The sequence below is a fragment of the Rhinolophus sinicus genome, chromosome 14 (assembly GCF_057876585.1).
Source record: "Rhinolophus sinicus isolate RSI-liver-muscle chromosome 14, RSI-T2T, whole genome shotgun sequence".
Lineage (NCBI taxonomy): Eukaryota > Metazoa > Chordata > Mammalia > Chiroptera > Rhinolophidae > Rhinolophus > Rhinolophus sinicus.
In genome coordinates this window covers 30,106,299-30,125,686 of record NC_142514.1, presented here as the reverse complement: position 1 = coordinate 30,125,686, position 19,388 = coordinate 30,106,299, and the positions used below count along the sequence as shown (strand labels likewise).

Sequence of the window (19,388 nt, the reverse complement as noted above, 5' to 3'; positions counted from 1 at the left end):
AATTATATTATATATGTATATTTACTTTTTAAAATGTGATGAAGGTACTGTTTTGTAAGCTGTTTTTCCCATTCAAAACAAGCTTGACTTTCTTTCCATGTCAGTGAGTGTATATCTCTATTCAACATTTTTCATGGCTGCACGTATTTGCCTGTGTAACTCACACCCCTTCCTCCACCCCACCCCCACACAGAGGTGAGCTGTGCCGGCTTTGTCTGTGTTCTATGATCCCATTATTTAATCACAGCCACTCAGACCTAGGGCAAACATTTCACTCACACAGGGCTAATCTGCTTCTCTCTTCTAGAAACTCAGAATCAGGACCAGGAGACAGCTGAGACAGACTTGAGGGTGCCGGCATTGTGCAGTGGTCATGTTCTCCCACATGGAACAGAACACGTCTGTCTATGAAGAGAGAGAGGAACAAAGCAGAGGTGAGGGACGCAGATGGTGGTCTACTTGCCGAGTCCGAAGCATTGTCAGCCCCTGACTGCATCCTTGCCACTGATTTGGGAGACACCTCTGTAGCCTTTAATAAATTCTCTTTTTTTTGACTGAAGTTGGCTTAAATATATGGATACTTGCAACCAAAAAATCCTACATCATTACTCTAAGGAAATAAAAAAGACGTGCCTCTCAGGCACAAGGCCAGGCCTCTGGGAACCAGTAAAAGGCAGAACAAACCAAGACAGAAGAATATTGCCCCAGCTCTTTCTATAAGCAGAGATGCTACCAGCCACTTTACAATTCCAGGTACACGGGCTGGAACACGAGCTGCTGGAGGGGAGGGCTCCATAGTCAAGCAGTCAAGGCCCTCCTTCTATGCCGTGGCCTCCACCTACCAACCTTAGCAGCAAACACCTGTTGGGCACCTGCCATATTCAGGGCATTATGCTCAGGGCATAGATGAGAATGGCTGCATCAAGTTCCATGTGCAACTTTGGGCAAATCAATAACACCTCTCTAGGTCTCAGTCTTATTAAGGAGAAAATGCACAATTCTAAAGTCTTTCTCGCTCTCACGCCTATAAACCCAGCCAGGGTCCTCAGCCTAGCCCTCAAGGAACAAGATATATATATATATATATATATATATATATATATATATATATATATATATATAAAATTTATTTAGATATATATACAAAATTTATATATACAAATTTTGTACAAGATATATATACACAATTTATATATACAATATATATATCAAGCTCTAGAAGTGGCATCAGATTTTCCAAACACTTTCACATGTATTGTGTCCTGTGATCCTTTCAATAGCCCCACAAGGCAAGGCTTATTAGGCCAATTTTAGAGACTTGGACAGGAGAGAGGCAGAGAGGTTAAGCAACCTGCCTGAGGGCACACAGCTGTTGAATGGAAGAACTGGAACTTAAGTCCAAGTGGGAGCCAACTACCCTCCTGGGAGGAAGATCAAATAACTCTTGACCTTTATTATCATAGTTTTAAAGATGAGGAACATTTACATGAGGTAACTAGAGTAGTCAACTTCATAGAGACAGAAAGTAGAACAGTGGTCGTGGGGGATAGAGGAATGGGAAGTTACTGTTTAATGGGTACGGAGTTTGGGAAGATAAAAAAGTTCTGGCGGTGGACGGTGGTGATAGTTGCACAACAGTGTAAATGTGTTTCATGCCACTGAACTCTTCACTTAAAAATTGTTAAAATGGTAAATTTTTTGTAATATATATAATTACCACTTTTTTTTTTTAAAACAGATCTAGCAGGATAAAGGGAGTAAGTGTAGATCCGTTTATGAGCACACTGGGGACAGACTGGGTCCAATACTCAGATCTACCACTTACTTACTTACGGTACTTGCTTGACCTGGGGCAAATTACTCTAAAACTGTGCCTTGGTTTCCTTCTTTGTGAAATGAGATAAAACAGCATGTCTAGGATTTGTTATGAGAATTAAAGGAGATAATTATATACCACTCATTTAGCCCTGCACCTGGCACATAGTAAACTGTCAATACACATGACTTTATTATGACAAGGCTGTTTAACCCAGAGCTAGAAGGGCCATGGAAGTCAGCTGTTGCAACACCTTCATTAAGAAACGGAAGAGAGTGAGACTTAGAAAGGGACAGTGACTTTCCTGAAGTCACCTAACAAACCTGTGACAGCCGAGGGTGGAACTGAACCACCCCTCTGAGTCCAGAGATCTCTGCCTCCAGCCAGCTCACAGTGCTTTCCCTTTCTTAAGAGTTAAACTGCCATGAATTTGGGGCATTAATTTCAAGCCTCAATAAGGAAGGGAAGACACCTCCGGCTCTCAACTGGTTCTCACTCTCCTGCTTCTAAAGAAGTCAGCTCCGGTATAATGGGGTGAGTCACCCAACTCCGTGATTAATGTGCTAATGTGCGTGTGACTGCCAGGTGGCATGCAGGTGGGGGAGGGCACCGCCGGATGCTGACTGGGTTGTGGCCACTTGCTTGAGAGGGGTAGGGAAGCCGGGAGGGGGGTGAGCTGTGTGCTTTCTTTTGAATTCCTATTGCTATATGGTGGTATCTAGAAATTAAGAGGTCCAGGTTTCATGCCTTTAATTTGCTACCAAATTCCTCCTTCGGTGTGACCTCAAGCAAGTGGCTTTAACCTCTGTGTGCCTCAATTTCCTCAACTGCCTAGAGGATGTATAAGTAAATTTGGTCTTGCCCTCAGCACAAGGTGTGGGGAGGAACCAAGGAATGACACGGGGGAAGGTTTTGCAGTTAAAGCATAAAGGACATTGTCATTTCACTTTTCAGGAGAAATAAGGTTCGAAGAACAAAACAGAGCCAAGCCAGCCTGTTTGTTTTTCCCATCAGTCCTGGAATTTCTCAGGGTCTCTGAGACGCTCAGGTCTCCATGCTCTTTTGCCACACCTCAGAGTGCCAGGTCAATTTCTCAGACTCAAACTTTATGGAGGGCCTACTTACTGTGTGCTAGGCCCAGGGATAAGCCATTGGACCCTCCCCAAAGCCCCATAAGATCAAGATAATTCTGAGCCCCATTTTACAGAGCAAAAACAGGCTCACAGAGAGGAAATACCACCAAAGGTGGCACCACCAGCAAGGAGGAGCTGGGCCATAAAACCAGACTTCCGGACTATTCCATCACTCCCCCTTTCTGTGGGCTTAAGGAAGTAAGCTCCTGATGGCTGCATCACGTCTCCTCCTTCCAATTCCAGAAACCCCCAGAAAACAATACATGGAAATTGGAAGAGGTAGATCCCTGCCACCCTGACGTAAATAAGGCTTTGAAAATATAAAATACTGGAAATGATAATAGTTACCATTTTTCAAGTATTTATTATATACCCATCACCCAACAGTTATTTTCTCCTTCATGTTTTCAATGAATCTTTGAGGTAAGTACTGATATCATTCCCCTTTTACAGGTGGGGAAATTGAGACTCAGAAAAGTTAAGTCATATGCCCCCAAACACACAGGTAGCAGATCTGTCTTCAAAACCTGTGTTCTACCCACCACATGTCACTGTTGGCCCCCTCATTCATTTATTCTTTGCTTTATTCATTTATTAAACAGTTATAGCTTCTTCCCTGTGCTAAGTAACAAGCCAGACAGATGGCAGTTAGGAATGCCTGAGTCCCTGCCCCTAGGAAGTCATTATCTAGGGAAAGATTCATCTCAAACAATCATAATCTAAGTGAGAAAAGCCAGGCCCCAGTACATTACTTGTGCTAGGTGCCTGAACCAGCACTGCTGGTTGGAATTTTTGTTTGTTTATTTTTTTAATCGAGGTGCTAGAACTCAAACCTACTACTTGTGTGATCTTAGTTGGGCAAGTTACTTCTCAGAATCTCAATTTTCCCTTTCAGAAAAAGGAGAGAAAAATACTTATCTCATAGAGTTCTTTCAGGGATTAAATAACTGGAATAACATTGCACTCATTCACTCAACACTAAGTACTGAGTCCCAGTGTGTAGCAGGTATTATTTTTGGTACTGGGGATGCTAGCTAGAAGAAGTGGACAGCAGATATTCCCTTGAAACCAGGGAAATATTTTCATTAAAAAAAGAAAGAAAAAAAAATTCTTTTAATTGAAGCATAATGTGCATACAGAAAAGTACAAAAATTGCAGTGCACACCTCGAGGAATTTTGACAAACAGAACACACCCGTGTAACCAGCACCCTGATTACAAAACATTACCAGCAGGGTCAGGGTTAGGGTGTGGCAAGTGAGGTATTCACCTACCCCCCAGTAAGATTCAAGGGGGTGCCAAAAAAGTCCAGTCATCAAGATAAATAATATTTTTTATGCAATATTTTAAAAAAATTAAAATTAATGCAAAAAAATCCAAAATGACAAAATATCAAAAGTTTAAATGACAGTATTAGTAACATTGAGTGTCCTGTTGAGTCACACTTAAAGCTCAGGGCGGATGAAAACAATCAGTAATTTGGTGGATAGAGGAGCCATCTCCGAGGTGGGGACTAGGAGGGATGGGGGAAGATGAGCTTAGATTTAAACATGGTGAGTTCAAGGTACCTGTGGGACAAACAGAAGTCTCTCCTGAAGATAAGCCTGGCTCTCGGGAGAGAATGGAGGAGGGGCATGTTCCTTCAATAGCCCCAGCATCAGCGAGTCAGAGGTGGCCCTGATGAGAGCCCTTGTAGAGGACGGGGGGGGGGGGGGGGGGGGGGGGGGGGGGGGGGCACACAAACAAAAGAATAAAGAAGGAAAGCCAAAAAACTTTCCGGGAGCAGGTGGTGTGCAAATGAGAATGAAAATATCCAACACACAAAACTGTCCTGGAGTCCAACACCGTGTTTACCTGCAGCCTGGGAGGATTTCAGTTGCAAAACATACTGCGGATCTGGGATTCCCGCGTCCCAACCCCTGCCAGCCTCCTTTGTATCAGCTGCAGTTGACTCAGGAGGCCTTTTCTCCTAGCTGTCAAGGAAGCTTGCCTTTAAAGGCGGGGTGGGGGTGGAGGGGGAGGAAGCCCTTCCTCAGGCCGTCTTACTCACTCCAGACTAGGCAGCCTTGGCACGGAGCCTCTAGGACTCTGTTCAGCGCCGCTGGAGCCCATGTGCGTGCCGTTAGGCACGAACCAGCCAGCAAGCATCTGCCTGGCCACCTGGCACCGCCCTGGCAGTCCCAGAGAGCTTTTTTCCTCCAAAAGTGGCTAGGGCTGGAACTGCTTGGAATCAGACTCAGAAAAGTCCCAAATTCCTTCCAGGGCTAAAAGCAGCATCAAGGACAAAGCTGCCAGTGTGAGCATAGTTTGTGGGGGACCGCCCTTGTTCCCTCCAAGCTGACCGCTAGGGCTCCCCAGCCTTCCTCACAGGTCCTTTAAAGCCTCAGGGTAGGGTAGGTTTGAAGGAGGCTGAGATTTCCTTATGTCCTTCCTTCCCCTGTTCCAAAACCCTCCATGGCTCCTCACTGCCCACTGAATAAAGCCCTAACTCCTACACCTGGCATTTGAGGGCCTTTGTGACACCACCTCTTCAGCTTCTCCTTTCACTCAAATTCCCCCTCTCTTTATCTCCTCTCTCCCAACCCCCACACTCCAGCCACAGGGGCTATTATACTTAGCCTGGCCCTCTCTGGGTTAAGCTGAACCTTCATGACCCACTTCCAGGCATTTATTTGTTCATGCTCTTTCTCTGCCTGCATCCCAACCTTCCAGGCTCAGATGCCACTTCCTTAGATTTTCTCTGGTGTTCCCTTCCTGGTTGGAGTTAAATCCTATTATATTTCACAGGACTTAGCCACCCCCAAAATAAACTAACTAGCCCACCTGAGAATCTAATCTCTGATCCAATAGCTTCTGAAGTGTGTACCTCTAAACGGTAGCCTCCAGGGGTCATAAAACTTAGAGAGAACTCCTAGTAATGGAATTTCAAGCAGGTAATGCGGGTCTGTTTGGGCAGGTAAACTGACCACTCTACTTTGTCTTCAAAGGCCGTCTTGACCATAGGAAGGGAATTTGATTGAATTTCTGACATCATGAATTAATACCGTTTATTTGGATAAATCTTAATACACATTCATTTCTCTCAGGCTGACCCAGGAGGGGATTGTTGTATCCCTTTTACAGATGCGGGTCTTGAGGCTCAGAGAGAAGGGAGTTGCTCAGGGATGTTTGGCAAGTAAAAAGCAGCGCTGGGCTTCAGTAGTACAAATCCAGGGCTCCACCATCAGTCACTGAGTTGGAATCTAGAGAGTCTTTCTTCCCTTCAGCAATTATTCTCTGCCTGTGTGCTGTCTTTGTATGTTTTCCCCTCTGCTTAAAATGGTCATCCTTCTGATCCACCTGGTGAACTCATTCGTATTCAGCCCCCTAAACCCTGCTGAGCATGCTTCACCCCCTCCCTAAAGCCCTCTACTCTCTCTCCTTCCTCTATGGTACAAATTCAGCTCCTGTACACATTCTAATCCCTGTACCCGCAACTTGGTCTCGTTGTACATCTCTGCTCTTGCATACTCTCTCGTTTGGAGGCTCCATGAGGCTAGCACCAGATTTGCATGCCTCTGTTCCTGGGGAAGTGTCCAGCACAGTGCTGGCCTGGAGAAGGAAACGATGCCTGATGGTGAGTGTGACCTCTGGGCTGAGTGGGGCATACCTACAGCCGGGAAGAGGAATATACAGTTGACTAGATATGCTAAGGAACAGAGGGACAGAGACTTCAAGCAAGGACGTGGAAAAACCCAAGAGACACTTAAGGAAAGACTAGAAGAGTTAGCAGGAAAGAGGTTCTTGCCTTCCTTCACTTCTTCACCCATGTGTCTCACCTCAAGGCTCAGTCTGGGGAAAGACAGACAAGACAAGCAGCACACTTAGAAACACCAAAGGGTAAGGAAGAGATTCCCCTTGGGGGACTCAGGGACACTTCTAAGAGGAAGCCCCATTCCAGGGATGCTTTGTGCTATCAGAAACATTTTGGCATATTGAGGTGGAGGGGAAGGGAGTTCAGCAGAGGAAACAACCTGACAAATGTATAGATATAGTAGAAAGTGCTGGTGCGAGAGATAAGGCTAAGCTTTAAACTGGTGCCTTGAGGATCTTGCTCCCTTTATGATAATACTGGACATTTGAGCAGGAGACTGGGAGTCAGGACTGAAGGAGCTGTTGGCCCTGCAGATAGTAGGGCGGCAAGAAGGATGAGGTGGTGCATAAGGTGAAAACAGCAGGATTTGGTGGCTTCTGGAACCCAGATAAGGAAAGAATGGCCTAAGCTTTCCAGGCTAAGCTGCTGGGAAACCATAGAAGTGGGAGCCATGGGTAGGGGTGTGCCCAGTGGCCTGCCTTCCGTTTCAGGGCTTCATGCACAGCCAGGCTGCCCCCTCAGCCAGCACTGGATACATAGCCCAGGCAGAGACTCCAGGGGTCATGTGGTCAGCTCAGACTCCTTTCCAACAGAGAGTAACCCCTCCCCCACCCCCTTATGCGGAAAGAGACCCTCAGCCTAACCTCAGGATTTTGGCCAGACCTTTAGACCAGGACTCTTACCCTTCACTGAATCTCAAGTAAGGCAGGGTCTAGAAGAGGAAATGAGGTCAAATCAGATGAAATAAGGTGAAATAATACCACTATCACTAAAGGAGGACTTACTGTGTGTCAGCATGTGCTTCTCTGGAAATTGTAACTCTGGTGACAGCACATGAGGCTGGTGGTGGTGGTATTAATTTTGCTTTGCCCATAAGAAAACTGAGGCTCATAGGCCAGCCCCTCATCAAGGATCATACAGGGCTAGTATACAGTGGAGCTGGTTTAAACCCAAGGTCTCCTGTGTTCTTATTTATATTTTTCACACTTACTTGTCATCATAGATTCACATGTACTGTCAGGAGTAGAAGTCTTCACAGAGGAGGTGAGATGAAAGCCCAGAGAAGTGGGTATGGATTTCCAGGTAGAGGGTCCAGTCATTGCAAGGTTTTAGCGTGCAAACAGGAACGCCCGGAGGAGGGAAGAGAGAAAATAGCACAGGGAGAGCTCCCGTAGTCTAACGAATACTTAAATACAACTCACCACTTCACAGACGCTGTTCTAAACACTCTACAAATATTAACTCAATCTTCATAACAAACCAATGAGGTGGTGCTCTTATTATCCATAATTACCCAAGTTTTCCAGTGGCGGAGAGCAAGGTACGAGCTCTATCATTTTGCTAGAGGCCTCTGAGGCTCAGAGAGGTGTGCACACTTGCTCAGGGTCACACAGCGAGACACTTGCTCCAGGTCACACAGCGAGCACTCTCCCCGGACCTAAGGCACAGGGAGTAGGGCAGACTCGCAGCTAGAGCAGGGTCGGGGCCTGGAGCACTCCCGCCCTCGCCCCCTCCCCCTGGAGCCCCGCCCTGGACGTGCCCAGGCCACGCCCCCTGGCTCTGCCCACACCCCCGCACACACCGGCCACGCCAGCCAATGGCTGGGGTCCTATAAATGGCGGAGCGGGTACTGGGAGTCAAGAGTGGCAGTCCTGGGTCCTGAGCCGGAACCAGAGCGTCTCCCGCGCGCAGCCAGAGCCTCCGGCGCAACGCGGCCATGGATCCCAGCAGCAAGGTGAGTCTCGCGTCCGTGGGCCCTCCCCTCCCGGAACAAAGGCGCGGACACTTGCCCACCCCTCCGCTGGCCTGGGTTTCTCCCGCGGTCCGGCAGCGCTGTGCAGCCCGGGCGGGTGGCGCGCGTCTCTGAGCTTCATTGGGCGCCGGCCTAGAGCGCAGTGCCCTGGGGGAGAGGGATGCGAGTGGGCATGAGCGCGGGCGCATTTGGCGCGCGCACTGAGTATCTGGCTTCCTTCCGGGGACGCCAGGGGAACCCAGGGCCCCGGCGCAGCAAAATCTCCCAGCAGCGGCCCCGCGCAGACTCCTCCTGGGGCGAGGGAGGGGGCTCGTGCGCGGCACCCATTGGCTGAGCGGGCCGAGCCCCCGGCCCGGCCCCAGCTTCTGCTTGTAGAGGCGGGACCCGTCCCCACCAGGCTGGCTTGGAACGGCTGCTCCCCTTTCCTGGGCGCCACACTAAGCGCGCGGCCTGGCGTTTGGCTTTTTCCGCGGCTACGCGCCAGCTCTGTGCTTCCGAGGCGGGGGACACTTTCTTAAGGCTGGGGCTCCAACTCCAGGGTGCCCGGCTCTCCAGGCTTGAGTTAAGAGCCGGCCTCTTAGGCCCTTCTTTCCGAGTAGCGCAGGCTCCAAAGCTTTTGCCAAGTCCTGGGGAGATGTGCTCCGAGGTGGCACGTTTCCCTCTTGGGCGGGGCTGGTGTGGGCTGGGCGGAGAGAGAGCACCCCTGGGGCCGTCACCGCCGCCTGGAGAGATTATATCACTTGCTGAGGAAGGGGCCCCAGGCTGGAGTGCGACGGGAGGACTGGGGGACGAGGGGAGGGCCTCTGTACTCGGAATAGATGAGGACTCTTCTCTGGAGGCAAACAACTGCCTGGATAGAATCTCTTTTGTCATCTGTAAACGGTCTTGTCCTGCAGGAAATCTTTATGACTTTCCCAGAACGGTTTCTTCTCAACAAATATGTATCGAATCTCGCCGGTGTGCGGGACCGTGTTTCTTTCCTTCCTCCCTAATTTCCCCTTGTATAGAATATTTTCAAGTCACCTTTTTTTTTTTGCCTGCAATAATCTTTTATTCCTTTGACGCTACAGAAAATCTGCACCTAGACAAGACAATTAATTCTCGTAATAAAAATGCCCCCGTCCAAATAGCCAACGTCTCCAGATTCCATGATGAATTTATATAGTTGGATGGCACATCACATTCTTTTCCACAGCTGTATTTTCTTGTGAGTCTGTCGAGTTATGATCAATTCTGTCTGGAAATATTAGCTTTTCACAAACTGCCTCCTTTATTGGTAAATACTGTGGTATTTCATTAGGCTCCATGAACAGGGGAGGTGAAACATGCATTACATTAAAAATTTTGCTCTCTCGTGACGTATATTCTCATAACATGTAGGTCTCGTCACCTTATGGTAGAGTCTCACGTTGTTCATTCTGATAGGCACTCCATCAATTCTCAAGAAAAGCTGAAACAGCAAGAAAAAGCTAGAAAGCCTTACTCTAATTTTCATCCTCAAACAGAACTTCTTCAAAAAATTTAATTTCTCTGGTTTTCGATTTCTCTGTATCTATGTGATATGTTGTGGGTACAACTTTTAACTTGAGTGCTTCTCCAAGTAACGTCTCCTTATAATCTGTTGTATATATGTCCAATCGTGTGATTTAATAACCTTGGAATGTTCATCCTCCATCCTGCTTTCCTGCCACTCTCAAATCACTTTTTCCTTTGAAACACTCCCTCTTATCCTCTTGAATGTTCCCATCTCGGCAGGGGAGGCTCAAGGATGCCCTTTTTTTTTTTTTACCTGAAATGCTGGGGCAGTGCTGAACTCTGCACTGCCCTTCTGGTGGGCTGTGAATGTGTCTGGTGGGACTAAGGAGTGTCCTGGCTGGGCTGAGTGGTGCTTGAGAGTGACGCCAGGCTGTCCCCTCAGCGGGAAATGGCTGCTTCATACCTGTTGAATCCAGACAACCTGTTTCACCTTGCCGTGGCCCTTGGGCTTGATGGGAGACCCTGAGCTGGGAATATATTTCTTGGCAGTCATAGGTGAGCCATTATGTTGGGATGTAACAAAATAAAAACCAAACAAAAAGCGATTTTAGATACTGGTAAGGGCTTGAGACCCAGAAGACCTCCTGTGTTATCTCAGGGCTCTGGCAGGCCACGTTACCTCTCTGGGCTTCAGTTTCTCCATCTATAAGACAGATAACTTTTGTCACTTCCTCAAAGGTAAGAACTATCGGTTCAGCATGGATGCAGGACGTGGGTATTTGTTTCTTGAGTGGATAAGAGAATATTCTGAGTGGAGACAGAAAAGTGGAGGAGAAAATCCGTAGCCACTTACAGTTTACTAGGCGCTTGGTTGACATGCTTTACAATGTCACTGACCCTCCACATAGCCCTGTTGATTTAGAGAAGGGAAATAACTTTCCTAAAGTCCCACAGCTATTGAGTAACTGAGCTAGATTTGAACCCAGGTCAATCAGAAAGGACTTCCAGTGTCCATTATCCCTTTTCACCATAGCCTTTCTTGAAGTTTGGGCGGGGGGGGGAGGGGGGGGAAGTTTGCCTAAATTCAAGGGCTGCCCTGGTACCAGCTGATTCTAAATGCTGTAACAGGTGGGTGTTTTCTATGCAATAACCTCCCAACTTTTGACTCCCCCGTCAGTAAATACTTTTGGACCACCTACTTCCAAGTGGTTTATCTGTATTTATAAATTCATGTACATGCAGTTATGCTAGTAGATCGTTTGCCTACATCATAGAAATTTCAAAGGACAAATACAGATAGCAGTTCTGGTTAAAAAAAAAGTTTATTTTCCTTTTTGCTAAGCCTTCTATGGATCATTCTGTATACATTCTGGAATAAATCCCTTCCCTTTGGAGATTGCTGATTTGATCAATAAGCACAGCCCTTTTATACAGGCTGTTAGACTGAGGCCTGGAGAAATGATATCACTGCCCAGAGTCTTAAGGCCAGGCACGTCTGGCTCCGAAGTTCTTTCTCCTATGTTCCTCTTCATCTCGTAGGAACGAGTCATTAACTCAATTGCCTTCTGTGTATTCTGTCATGCTCCTCTGCAGCTCACTGATGAGTTTTACTGAGTAGAAGGAAATAGGGAGGGGACAGGCTGAGTCCCCTTCCCTTTCGGCCGGGGGTGCATACTCCCTTCTGGGCAGCAGGTAGGGGGGATCAGTCCTTTGTGAAGAACTCCAGCTAGTCTCTCGTGGGGCCCCTGTGGCACCCCAGGGCCTCTGCCATCTCTGCCCTGCAGAGAAAAAAGAAATAAAAATCTTCAGGGTCCGTCAGTCCCTCAGTGGTACAAGGAGCATAGGCTTCTGAGGCCCTGCAGACGGGGTTTTGAATTCCAGCTCAGTTGCCTCATGTGCACAACTATGTCATTTTCATTATAAGAGTATCTGTAAGAATTCAGGGGGGAAAAAGTGTTCCCACAGATGCTCCATCAATCTTCCTTGCCTCTTTGGACTCCCAGGATGCATTGCACTTACCTGGGCCTTAGGTGACCTGTACCCGGGTTGTGGCCTCTAGAAATCTGGCAATATGAGCTTTTAGAGAGCCCCAGGAGGCCCAGGCTGTATCACTTGGTTGAGGAAATCATTGAAACTCTGGCTGGCCAGTGCTTCTCCAGCAAGGGTTTCTCAGGAAGCTGGTTTGCAGAGGTAGCACATGGGTGAGAGTGCCTGGCCCAGAGATGGGTCAACTAATGTGGCTGCCCTGCCTCCCCTGTCAAGGAGATGCGCATCACAATGACGTCACGGTCCATTGACTTTCCCAAGGTCACACACTGAGCCTTCACCTCAGAACCCACTGCCAGATGTTCTAATATGACATAAGGGGATAAAGGAAAGTCAGAGCAGGAAGGACCTTCCCGTGGACGGCCCAGCTCTCCATTAGACAGATGGGGAAACTGAGGCCAAAGAAGGCAAGAGAGATGTCCAAGATACGGCTACCACAAAAAAATTTGCGATATTCTACAGTATAAAAAAGATGCCTTCTCCACACCCCTCTCCTCTGTGCCACCCTCCACTCACCTCAAATGAGCAGGAATTCCCAGACTTCAAGACTTTCCTTCCAAGCTCTTTCGGGGTGAGTAGGAGTCTCAGAGTTGGATTGGACAAAAGGTGACGACTGAAACCCTTTTGTGAATGGACACAAACCATGTCCTCCCAAAATTATGACCTTGGGGAAGTGGCCTTCCTCAGAGCCTTGCTTTCTTACCTGTAAAACGGAGGTTTGCTACCCTGCGGTGGATGTGGGGAGACTGGCCCAGGGCCCTAAATCAGGGTGGTGGCTATTTGAAGTGGAAAGACACTTTGTACTGTACAGCAGTTTGGGTGTATAGGCTGTGTCAACATCTCCATGATGATCCTGTCCCATGCTGAGCCATTCAGGGATCCGACCCTACTTGCCCCAGAGCTGGGTCAGCCCCAAATCCCCCGTAATCAGCTTGTGACTTCAGGGAGCTCAGCTTTACCCGGTGCCTCCCAGTCACGGGGTATCAGAGCTCTGCTAGAGCTCTGCTCTGGCTCCCAGGGTACAGGCATCCAGTTTCCCCCTCCCCCAGGCTGGCAGAGCTGGGAGGCCTGGAACAAAGCGGGAAGTGTGTGCAGCACTGCTTGGGACTTGCAACCTCACCCCTTCCCCCCGTCACTCCTGGACATAGAGGTGACAAAGCCACTCAGTTCAGTAACTGGTGTCCCCAGGATAGTGGAGGCTGAGAAGGCTCCTGGTTTGACTTATGGACTCAGAGAGGCTGTGTCCAGGCCAGCAGGCCCAGGCCTGGCCACCAGAACAAACCTCCATTGTTACCTCCCTCCGTGGGAGGGGTGGAGTGGAGCCATCCAGCCACCAGGCCGCGGAGGCAGTAGCATGATGCATAAACTGAGCAGGGCTCCCAGGTTTTGAACTTGGGCAGAATGAGGGCAGTGTTCATCCTCTGAGACCTCAGCACTACTCGCTTGCTGCCCATTGCCTCGGCACCCGGGAAGGGGAGAGAACTCTTGCCAGACGCCAGCTTACAAAGCCTTTGGCTCCTGAGGCCTGTGCTGGACAGGACAGCTGCCCATATCGCCTACCCCAGAGCTAGTCTCCCTCTATCTTGGCAGTTGGGTGTAGGTAGGAAAGGGCTCCATTAGAAATGCCTTACCATTCAACCTCAGGCCAGCCACACCTCTGTTGGAGCTTGTTTCCTCAACTGTAGTAGGAATAATAAGACATACCTCTCTGGGTCAGGTTGTGAATTTTTTTTTTTTTTTTTTTTTTTAAATTACAGAAGTAATAGAGCCAACTACGGAGAAGCCCGCATTGTAAAAGAGTAAATGTCTTCTTCTCCCAGTTGTAATGGGTTGGTGTTTACCTCACAGACCTTGTTTTCTAGACGTGTATATGTGTGCCTGTAAATGTAATTTTTATGTCATTGGATCACACTTTCTACCTAGTTCTATGTAGCCCTGCGTGGCCCACCCATCCTGTTCACCCACCACTCCTTAGAGATAAATACCTACTTGCAGTGTTTCTCTCTGAGTAAACAACAGGCAAGTGCCCCTACACAAGTTATCTACTCCTTCCTCACACAAAATGTGCATCCTATACATTGCTTTGTGCCTTGCTTTTTTCTTTTAACAGTCTACCCTGGGGCTCTTTTCATATCAAGTACATACAGATCTGATGCATTCTTTCTAACAGCTGCCTAGTATTCCATTATAAGTATGTCTTGCCATGATTATGAAATACTACCCCCATCACTTTCTTCATACCACTCACCACCTGATGTATTTTAGGTATTTGTTATCTGTCCCCACCCTCAACTAAAATATCAAGTTCCAGGAAGGCAGGAATTTGGTTTAGCTTATTGCTGAATTCCCATTGACTAGAATGGTGTTGGGAATATGCATTCAAGCATTAGCTTTCCTTAGTAATATATTTTTCTTGGAAAACCTCTCTTATTGAGAACTGGAGGTCTTAGGGGAAGGGTCTTTTTCAAGGCCACACAAGTGGGGAAGATGGGACGGAAACTTGCCTGCTGAGAGTGTTAGTGACCTTTACATATTCCCATGGCCTTATTAAATTAATTTTATCAGAGTTGAATTGGTTCCCATCTCACCACTGAAAGGGTACTTCCTCAGGGGTGTCAGCGTCCACAGATATCCAGGTCCTGACCCAGGGCCCACACACACAGCCCAGGGAGCCATTGAACATCCTGTTTTAAGACAAACGCTTTGTCAGTTATTTAGGGAGAAGGATTTGGTTTTTCCTGGATGGCTTTGAAAGTCCTGTGCAGTTCACGTCTTGGGTTTGCACATAGCAGTTCAGCGGGCCTGGGGCTTAAAGCAGAGATTAACAAACTTTCTTGGAAAGAGCCAGATAGTAAGTAACTATCATCAGCTGTGTGGGCCATATGGTCCCATTGGCCACAACCACTCAGCTCTGCCTTGTAGCACAAAAGCAGCCATAAACAATACCGTATATAAACAAATGAATGGCTGTGTTCCAATCAAACATGCTCACTGAAATTAGAATTTAATATAATTTTCAGGTAGCACAATTTTTTTCCCCCAATCACTTAAAATAATGTAAAACCCATTCTTAGCTGGCAGGCTGGATTTGGTCCACGGGCCATAGTTTGCCGACCCTGGATTAGAGCAAAATCCACCCAAGTAGTCAGAAGGTTTCTGAGCTTGGGTCTGGGCTGTCCTGGCTCAGACTGGGCAAGACCCACAGTTGCTGGAAGGGGAATTTGACCTACATAGAACACACCAGGTAGAAACCTTGTTTCCTTCAGGGACCAGTACCCGGAAACGGGGGAGGACATGAGCAGGAAGGGCACAGAGTTGGCATCAGAGACCCCCAACTTGAAGTTTCACAGAAGCCGAGGGACTTGCCGATATCCTCTCGAAGCCTCCCATTTTCTCATGTGTAGAGTAGGACCATCTCCCCCGAAATGTGTTCACGGTGGTTAAATTAGGATGCATGAGCAGCCCCTGGCATGGTGCCTGGGGCCTGGCTGCTGGTGCTGATAAATTCTGCCCCTCCCTCCTCTCCTCTCTGCTTTAAAGATTGATGAATCCCTTCTGCCTCTGGGGCCACCATGGGGTGCAGGGGAGGCTCAGCAGGCAGAAGTCCTGACACTACTGGAAGGCTTGAAGGAAGTGGCTTCAAGGGGAATAAATGCCTGAGGGCCCCTGAAGGTCAGGCATCTGAGCGCCAACCCATTATTCTTCTGTTTGAAAGAAAAGGGTAAACCCCAGTCCTAGCCCTGGCTTTTGTTTACTGTGTCCTGGGCCCCTGCCTCTGGCCTTCTAGCTCCCATCTATCACACAAGGGTGTTAAAGCAATTCTGCCATTTCTTGGCCTCCTTTCTTTTCGCTCAGAATTTTATTTAAATGAAATCTCAGAAACGAAATGTACACAAAATACATAAAAAGGGAGCTGTGATGGATCTGGTAAGCCCTTGCCTCACCCCGTCCCGCCCTCCTTGGAACTGGGGGCCAAGCAGTTACTAAGGCTGAATCCCATGCTCCAGTACACCTGGGGAAGCCATGTGGACAGCTGCAGGGAGAAAGGGGGTGGGAACGACCTCTGGATTATGCCTGCTCCCTGCTCCCAGGCCCTCTTCCCACAGGGAATAATGTCCTACCTCTGAATGGCAGTAGCCACATGCCCTCCCTCTGCCGATATTGACCTAGGGCCTGCTGAAGGTCAAGCCCAGGCCTGGAGCACTCTGCTGAAAAAGGGCAGGCACATGCTGGTCACAAAGGCTACAGTGCTTGGGAAGTTATGCGCCATGGCTAGGGCCATCAACGTCCAGGGTGTGGGAGGAGAGGTTCTGGAAGCTGACTTCCTGGGAGAGGGAGAGCTCTCAGTGGGACTCTGGACCCCCAGAATGGGTATAGAGGTGGTGAGGGTGGGGGGCATGAGATCCTTCTTCATGCTGGTCCCTGAGCCTGGGCATTTGCTGAACTGAGGGGCCTGTGGCACTCCTGGAGAGTCAGGGTCTAAACTCGGTTAGTAGTCTTTCCTCTACAGCCCTGTGGGTTGGTGTGAGGGGTTCCTATTAGCCTGTTTCCACCTCTCAGAGCTGATATTCCAGTACTCATCAGGGGTTTGATTAATGGACAAGTTAAAGTCTGTTAGGATGAACACCGTTCTGGCAGAACAGATATACACAGAGCCAATTTTGCCCAAAAGCGAAATGCAGAAGTGGTAGGTCTTCTTTTGCAAAGGTTCTGTGCTGTGTCCTACCATGGAGACACTCTTGGACCCGTGCTTAAGGCATTTCCAGTCTGGTGGGTGAAGAGCAGATGGGTATTCCCAACTACTTGTGCAAAAGCTGAAGTCTGCAGAGGACACAGCAAGGGCGAAGGCCTGGAAGGTTCTAGAAGCTGCATTAGGAGCTGCTCCAATGCTCAGCAGGTTCTGGTGGTTCTAGAAGGTAGCCCATCCCCAGGGGGTGGGAATGGGCTGCTGGGGGTCCCAGGTTCCAGACTCTACATTGCTCCTCTACCCCTAAAAAAGGCTTTATAAGAAAGCGGCAAGCTGTGGGGTTTGTACTCCTCATCTTAGGCGTCGCCAACGGGTCCATCACTTTGATACCAAAATAAATACATGTTGAATGAATGGAGTTCATCACCGTGTTTCTGTTCCGGCCACGGGTTGCTGGGGGCAGATGGTGCCATGCTGGCTCCCCATCCTTCCCTGATTCAGCATGTGCTTGTCAAGTGAACCCTGCAGGCTCCATGATGGGCACTGACACAGGCCTGGACGGCAACTCTTACCCCCATTTTCTATGCGAGGAAACCATGGCCCAGAGCCAGGGCCACCATGTGTCTCAACTCCAAGGTGAAAGGAAGCAGTTCACTGCTCTAAAGCCTGGGTCTCCTGACTCCAAGTCCAGCAGAGATCAAGCTGGATTTGGTGGGTGCAGTTGGGGTGGGAGGTGGGAGTGGATGTGTGACTGGTCTCAGTATTGCGTGCCTACCCAGGAGCAGGGGCCACACTCCAGCCCTGCATCTAGCATCCAGCCACACTGAGCACAACCCCCTCCCCATTTAATCTGGCCATATGGGGCCCCTTTGCTTCCCCCTGCACCTACTGTTCTGTCTACTTGGAATGCAGTACTGCCACCACTTCCCCAATTGGCTGACTCCCTGCATGTCCTTCACGCCCAACTCCAGTGTCACCTCCTGAGGACGCATCTTTGGTTGTCTGTCCCCAGGCAAAATTACACGTCTCTCCCTCTAGGACTCCCACAGTGCCTTCTCCTACCCTCTGTTTGGAGCTCAGATCATACCAGCCTCCCCAGCGCTGAGGCCTGTTTCAGCTGGGGCCCGAGCATGGGTCACTGAGCATTGGAGCAGCTCCTAATGCAGCAGCCCGCCTGCAGGTTGTGGATATAACCCAGGACGTGGGTAGGCAGGTTTTCTAAAGCAGAGTTTGACCTTGACTTGCCAAATGGCGAAGTCCAGCAGAGGGGGTTGTCCTTGGCTCCCAGCAGCCCCCACCGTCAGAGGCTACAGCTGTTCAGTGGGGCCCCAGGGGTGATTTCAGAGGCCCACAGACCCCTCGAGATCAGAGCCAGACTGAAACCAGGAGCTGTAATAATGGTACTGCTCACAGAGCCTCTGCTGCAGCGTCACTTATTCATGTGCTATGGTTTTTACCAGAGCCACATAGCGTATGTATTATTTTTCACTTGAATTTTTATTTAAATTACTTGGTTGTAAGTCATATGACACCACAGGGCTTATAAAATTTTCTTTTGAATAGATGATACATTCACGTGGTTCAAAATTCAAAAATGTTGTGCAAAAGGGTATCAAATGAAAAGTCTCCCTCTTACTCTGCCACCCACACCCCCCAAGGTACAACGGGACCTTTCTTGTGCACTCTTTTAAATATATATTTATAGTTCCCCCCCAGCCTTATTTATTGTTATTTGTTTTACACAAAAGGTAACATACAACACACACTGCTCTGAGCTTGCTTTTTTTTTACTTAATATATCTTGGCGTGTGTCCTAAATCAATACCTAAAGAACTTTCTATTTTATGTATTTCATTATATAGCCATGCTACATTTTATTAAACCATAGGTTTGCATTGCTGGTTTTATATTCTAATGTGTACTAGAAAAACATATCTTGCATACCATTGGTATCACACTCTGGACAACCCAATGGACAGCCAGAGCTAATGCATAGGACTCAGCTGGCAGAAAACCCTCGCACTGTGGGGTTCAACAGCCGCTGTGAAGCCTTCCCTCCGTTGATGCTCAGTACCTTGTGACATCGTCTTACTGAATCCCACTGGTCACACTATGTGTTGGGCTTGGCTGAGGCCAACCAGAGGAGCGCTTTCAGGTACTCACCGCCCACTCAGAACCAACAGCCCTGGGTCTGAGGCTCCCTAGGGAGCTGAAGGGGGGTTCCGGAGGGGTGGGGCACTGGGGCATGCTGTGGTGGTCAGGGGTGTTTTTGAGCTGTGCTGTGAAGGCCAGGATTTTAAGGGAGTGCAGCCCGCCATGAAGAAATCCCCAGCATCTGGATGAATGTCCAGAGTTTGGCCAGGAAGGGGCCAGGTGGGCTGGTGGGAAGGAAAGGCCCAGCGCTCACCGCATGAAGTATGGGCTCTGAGCTTATGCTCTCGGGCTAGCCCGAGCTTCCTTCCGATTTCTCAGCCTCTGATGTGAAAATCTTGGCTGTCTCAATCATTGTCCTGATGGCTTCTGGAGAATGAAAACACCATACTAGGAACATGTCTGGTTAACAGCTAAGCCCAGTGCTGTCTGAGGATCAAGGGCAGCTTCTGGGTTCTGGGAGGGAAACCGAGG

The 19,388-nt window shown here is 48.6% G+C and overlaps 1 protein-coding gene and 1 pseudogene across 1 annotated transcript in view; one reads left to right on the top strand and one right to left on the bottom strand.

Annotated features, from left to right (window-relative positions):
• Positions 1–5,981: 5,981 nt before the first annotated feature.
• On the bottom strand, positions 5,982–10,583 carry LOC109457848 (TIP41-like protein pseudogene; annotated as a pseudogene).
• SLC2A1 (solute carrier family 2 member 1) overlaps positions 8,378–19,388 on the top strand; it is a 29,060-nt gene continuing 18,049 nt past the window's right edge. The window contains exon 1 of the mRNA XM_019751168.3: positions 8,378–8,536. Within this exon, the coding sequence (XP_019606727.2) occupies positions 8,519–8,536 (18 nt within the window). The 5' untranslated portion in view covers positions 8,378–8,518. The remainder of the gene's footprint in view (positions 8,537–19,388) is intronic.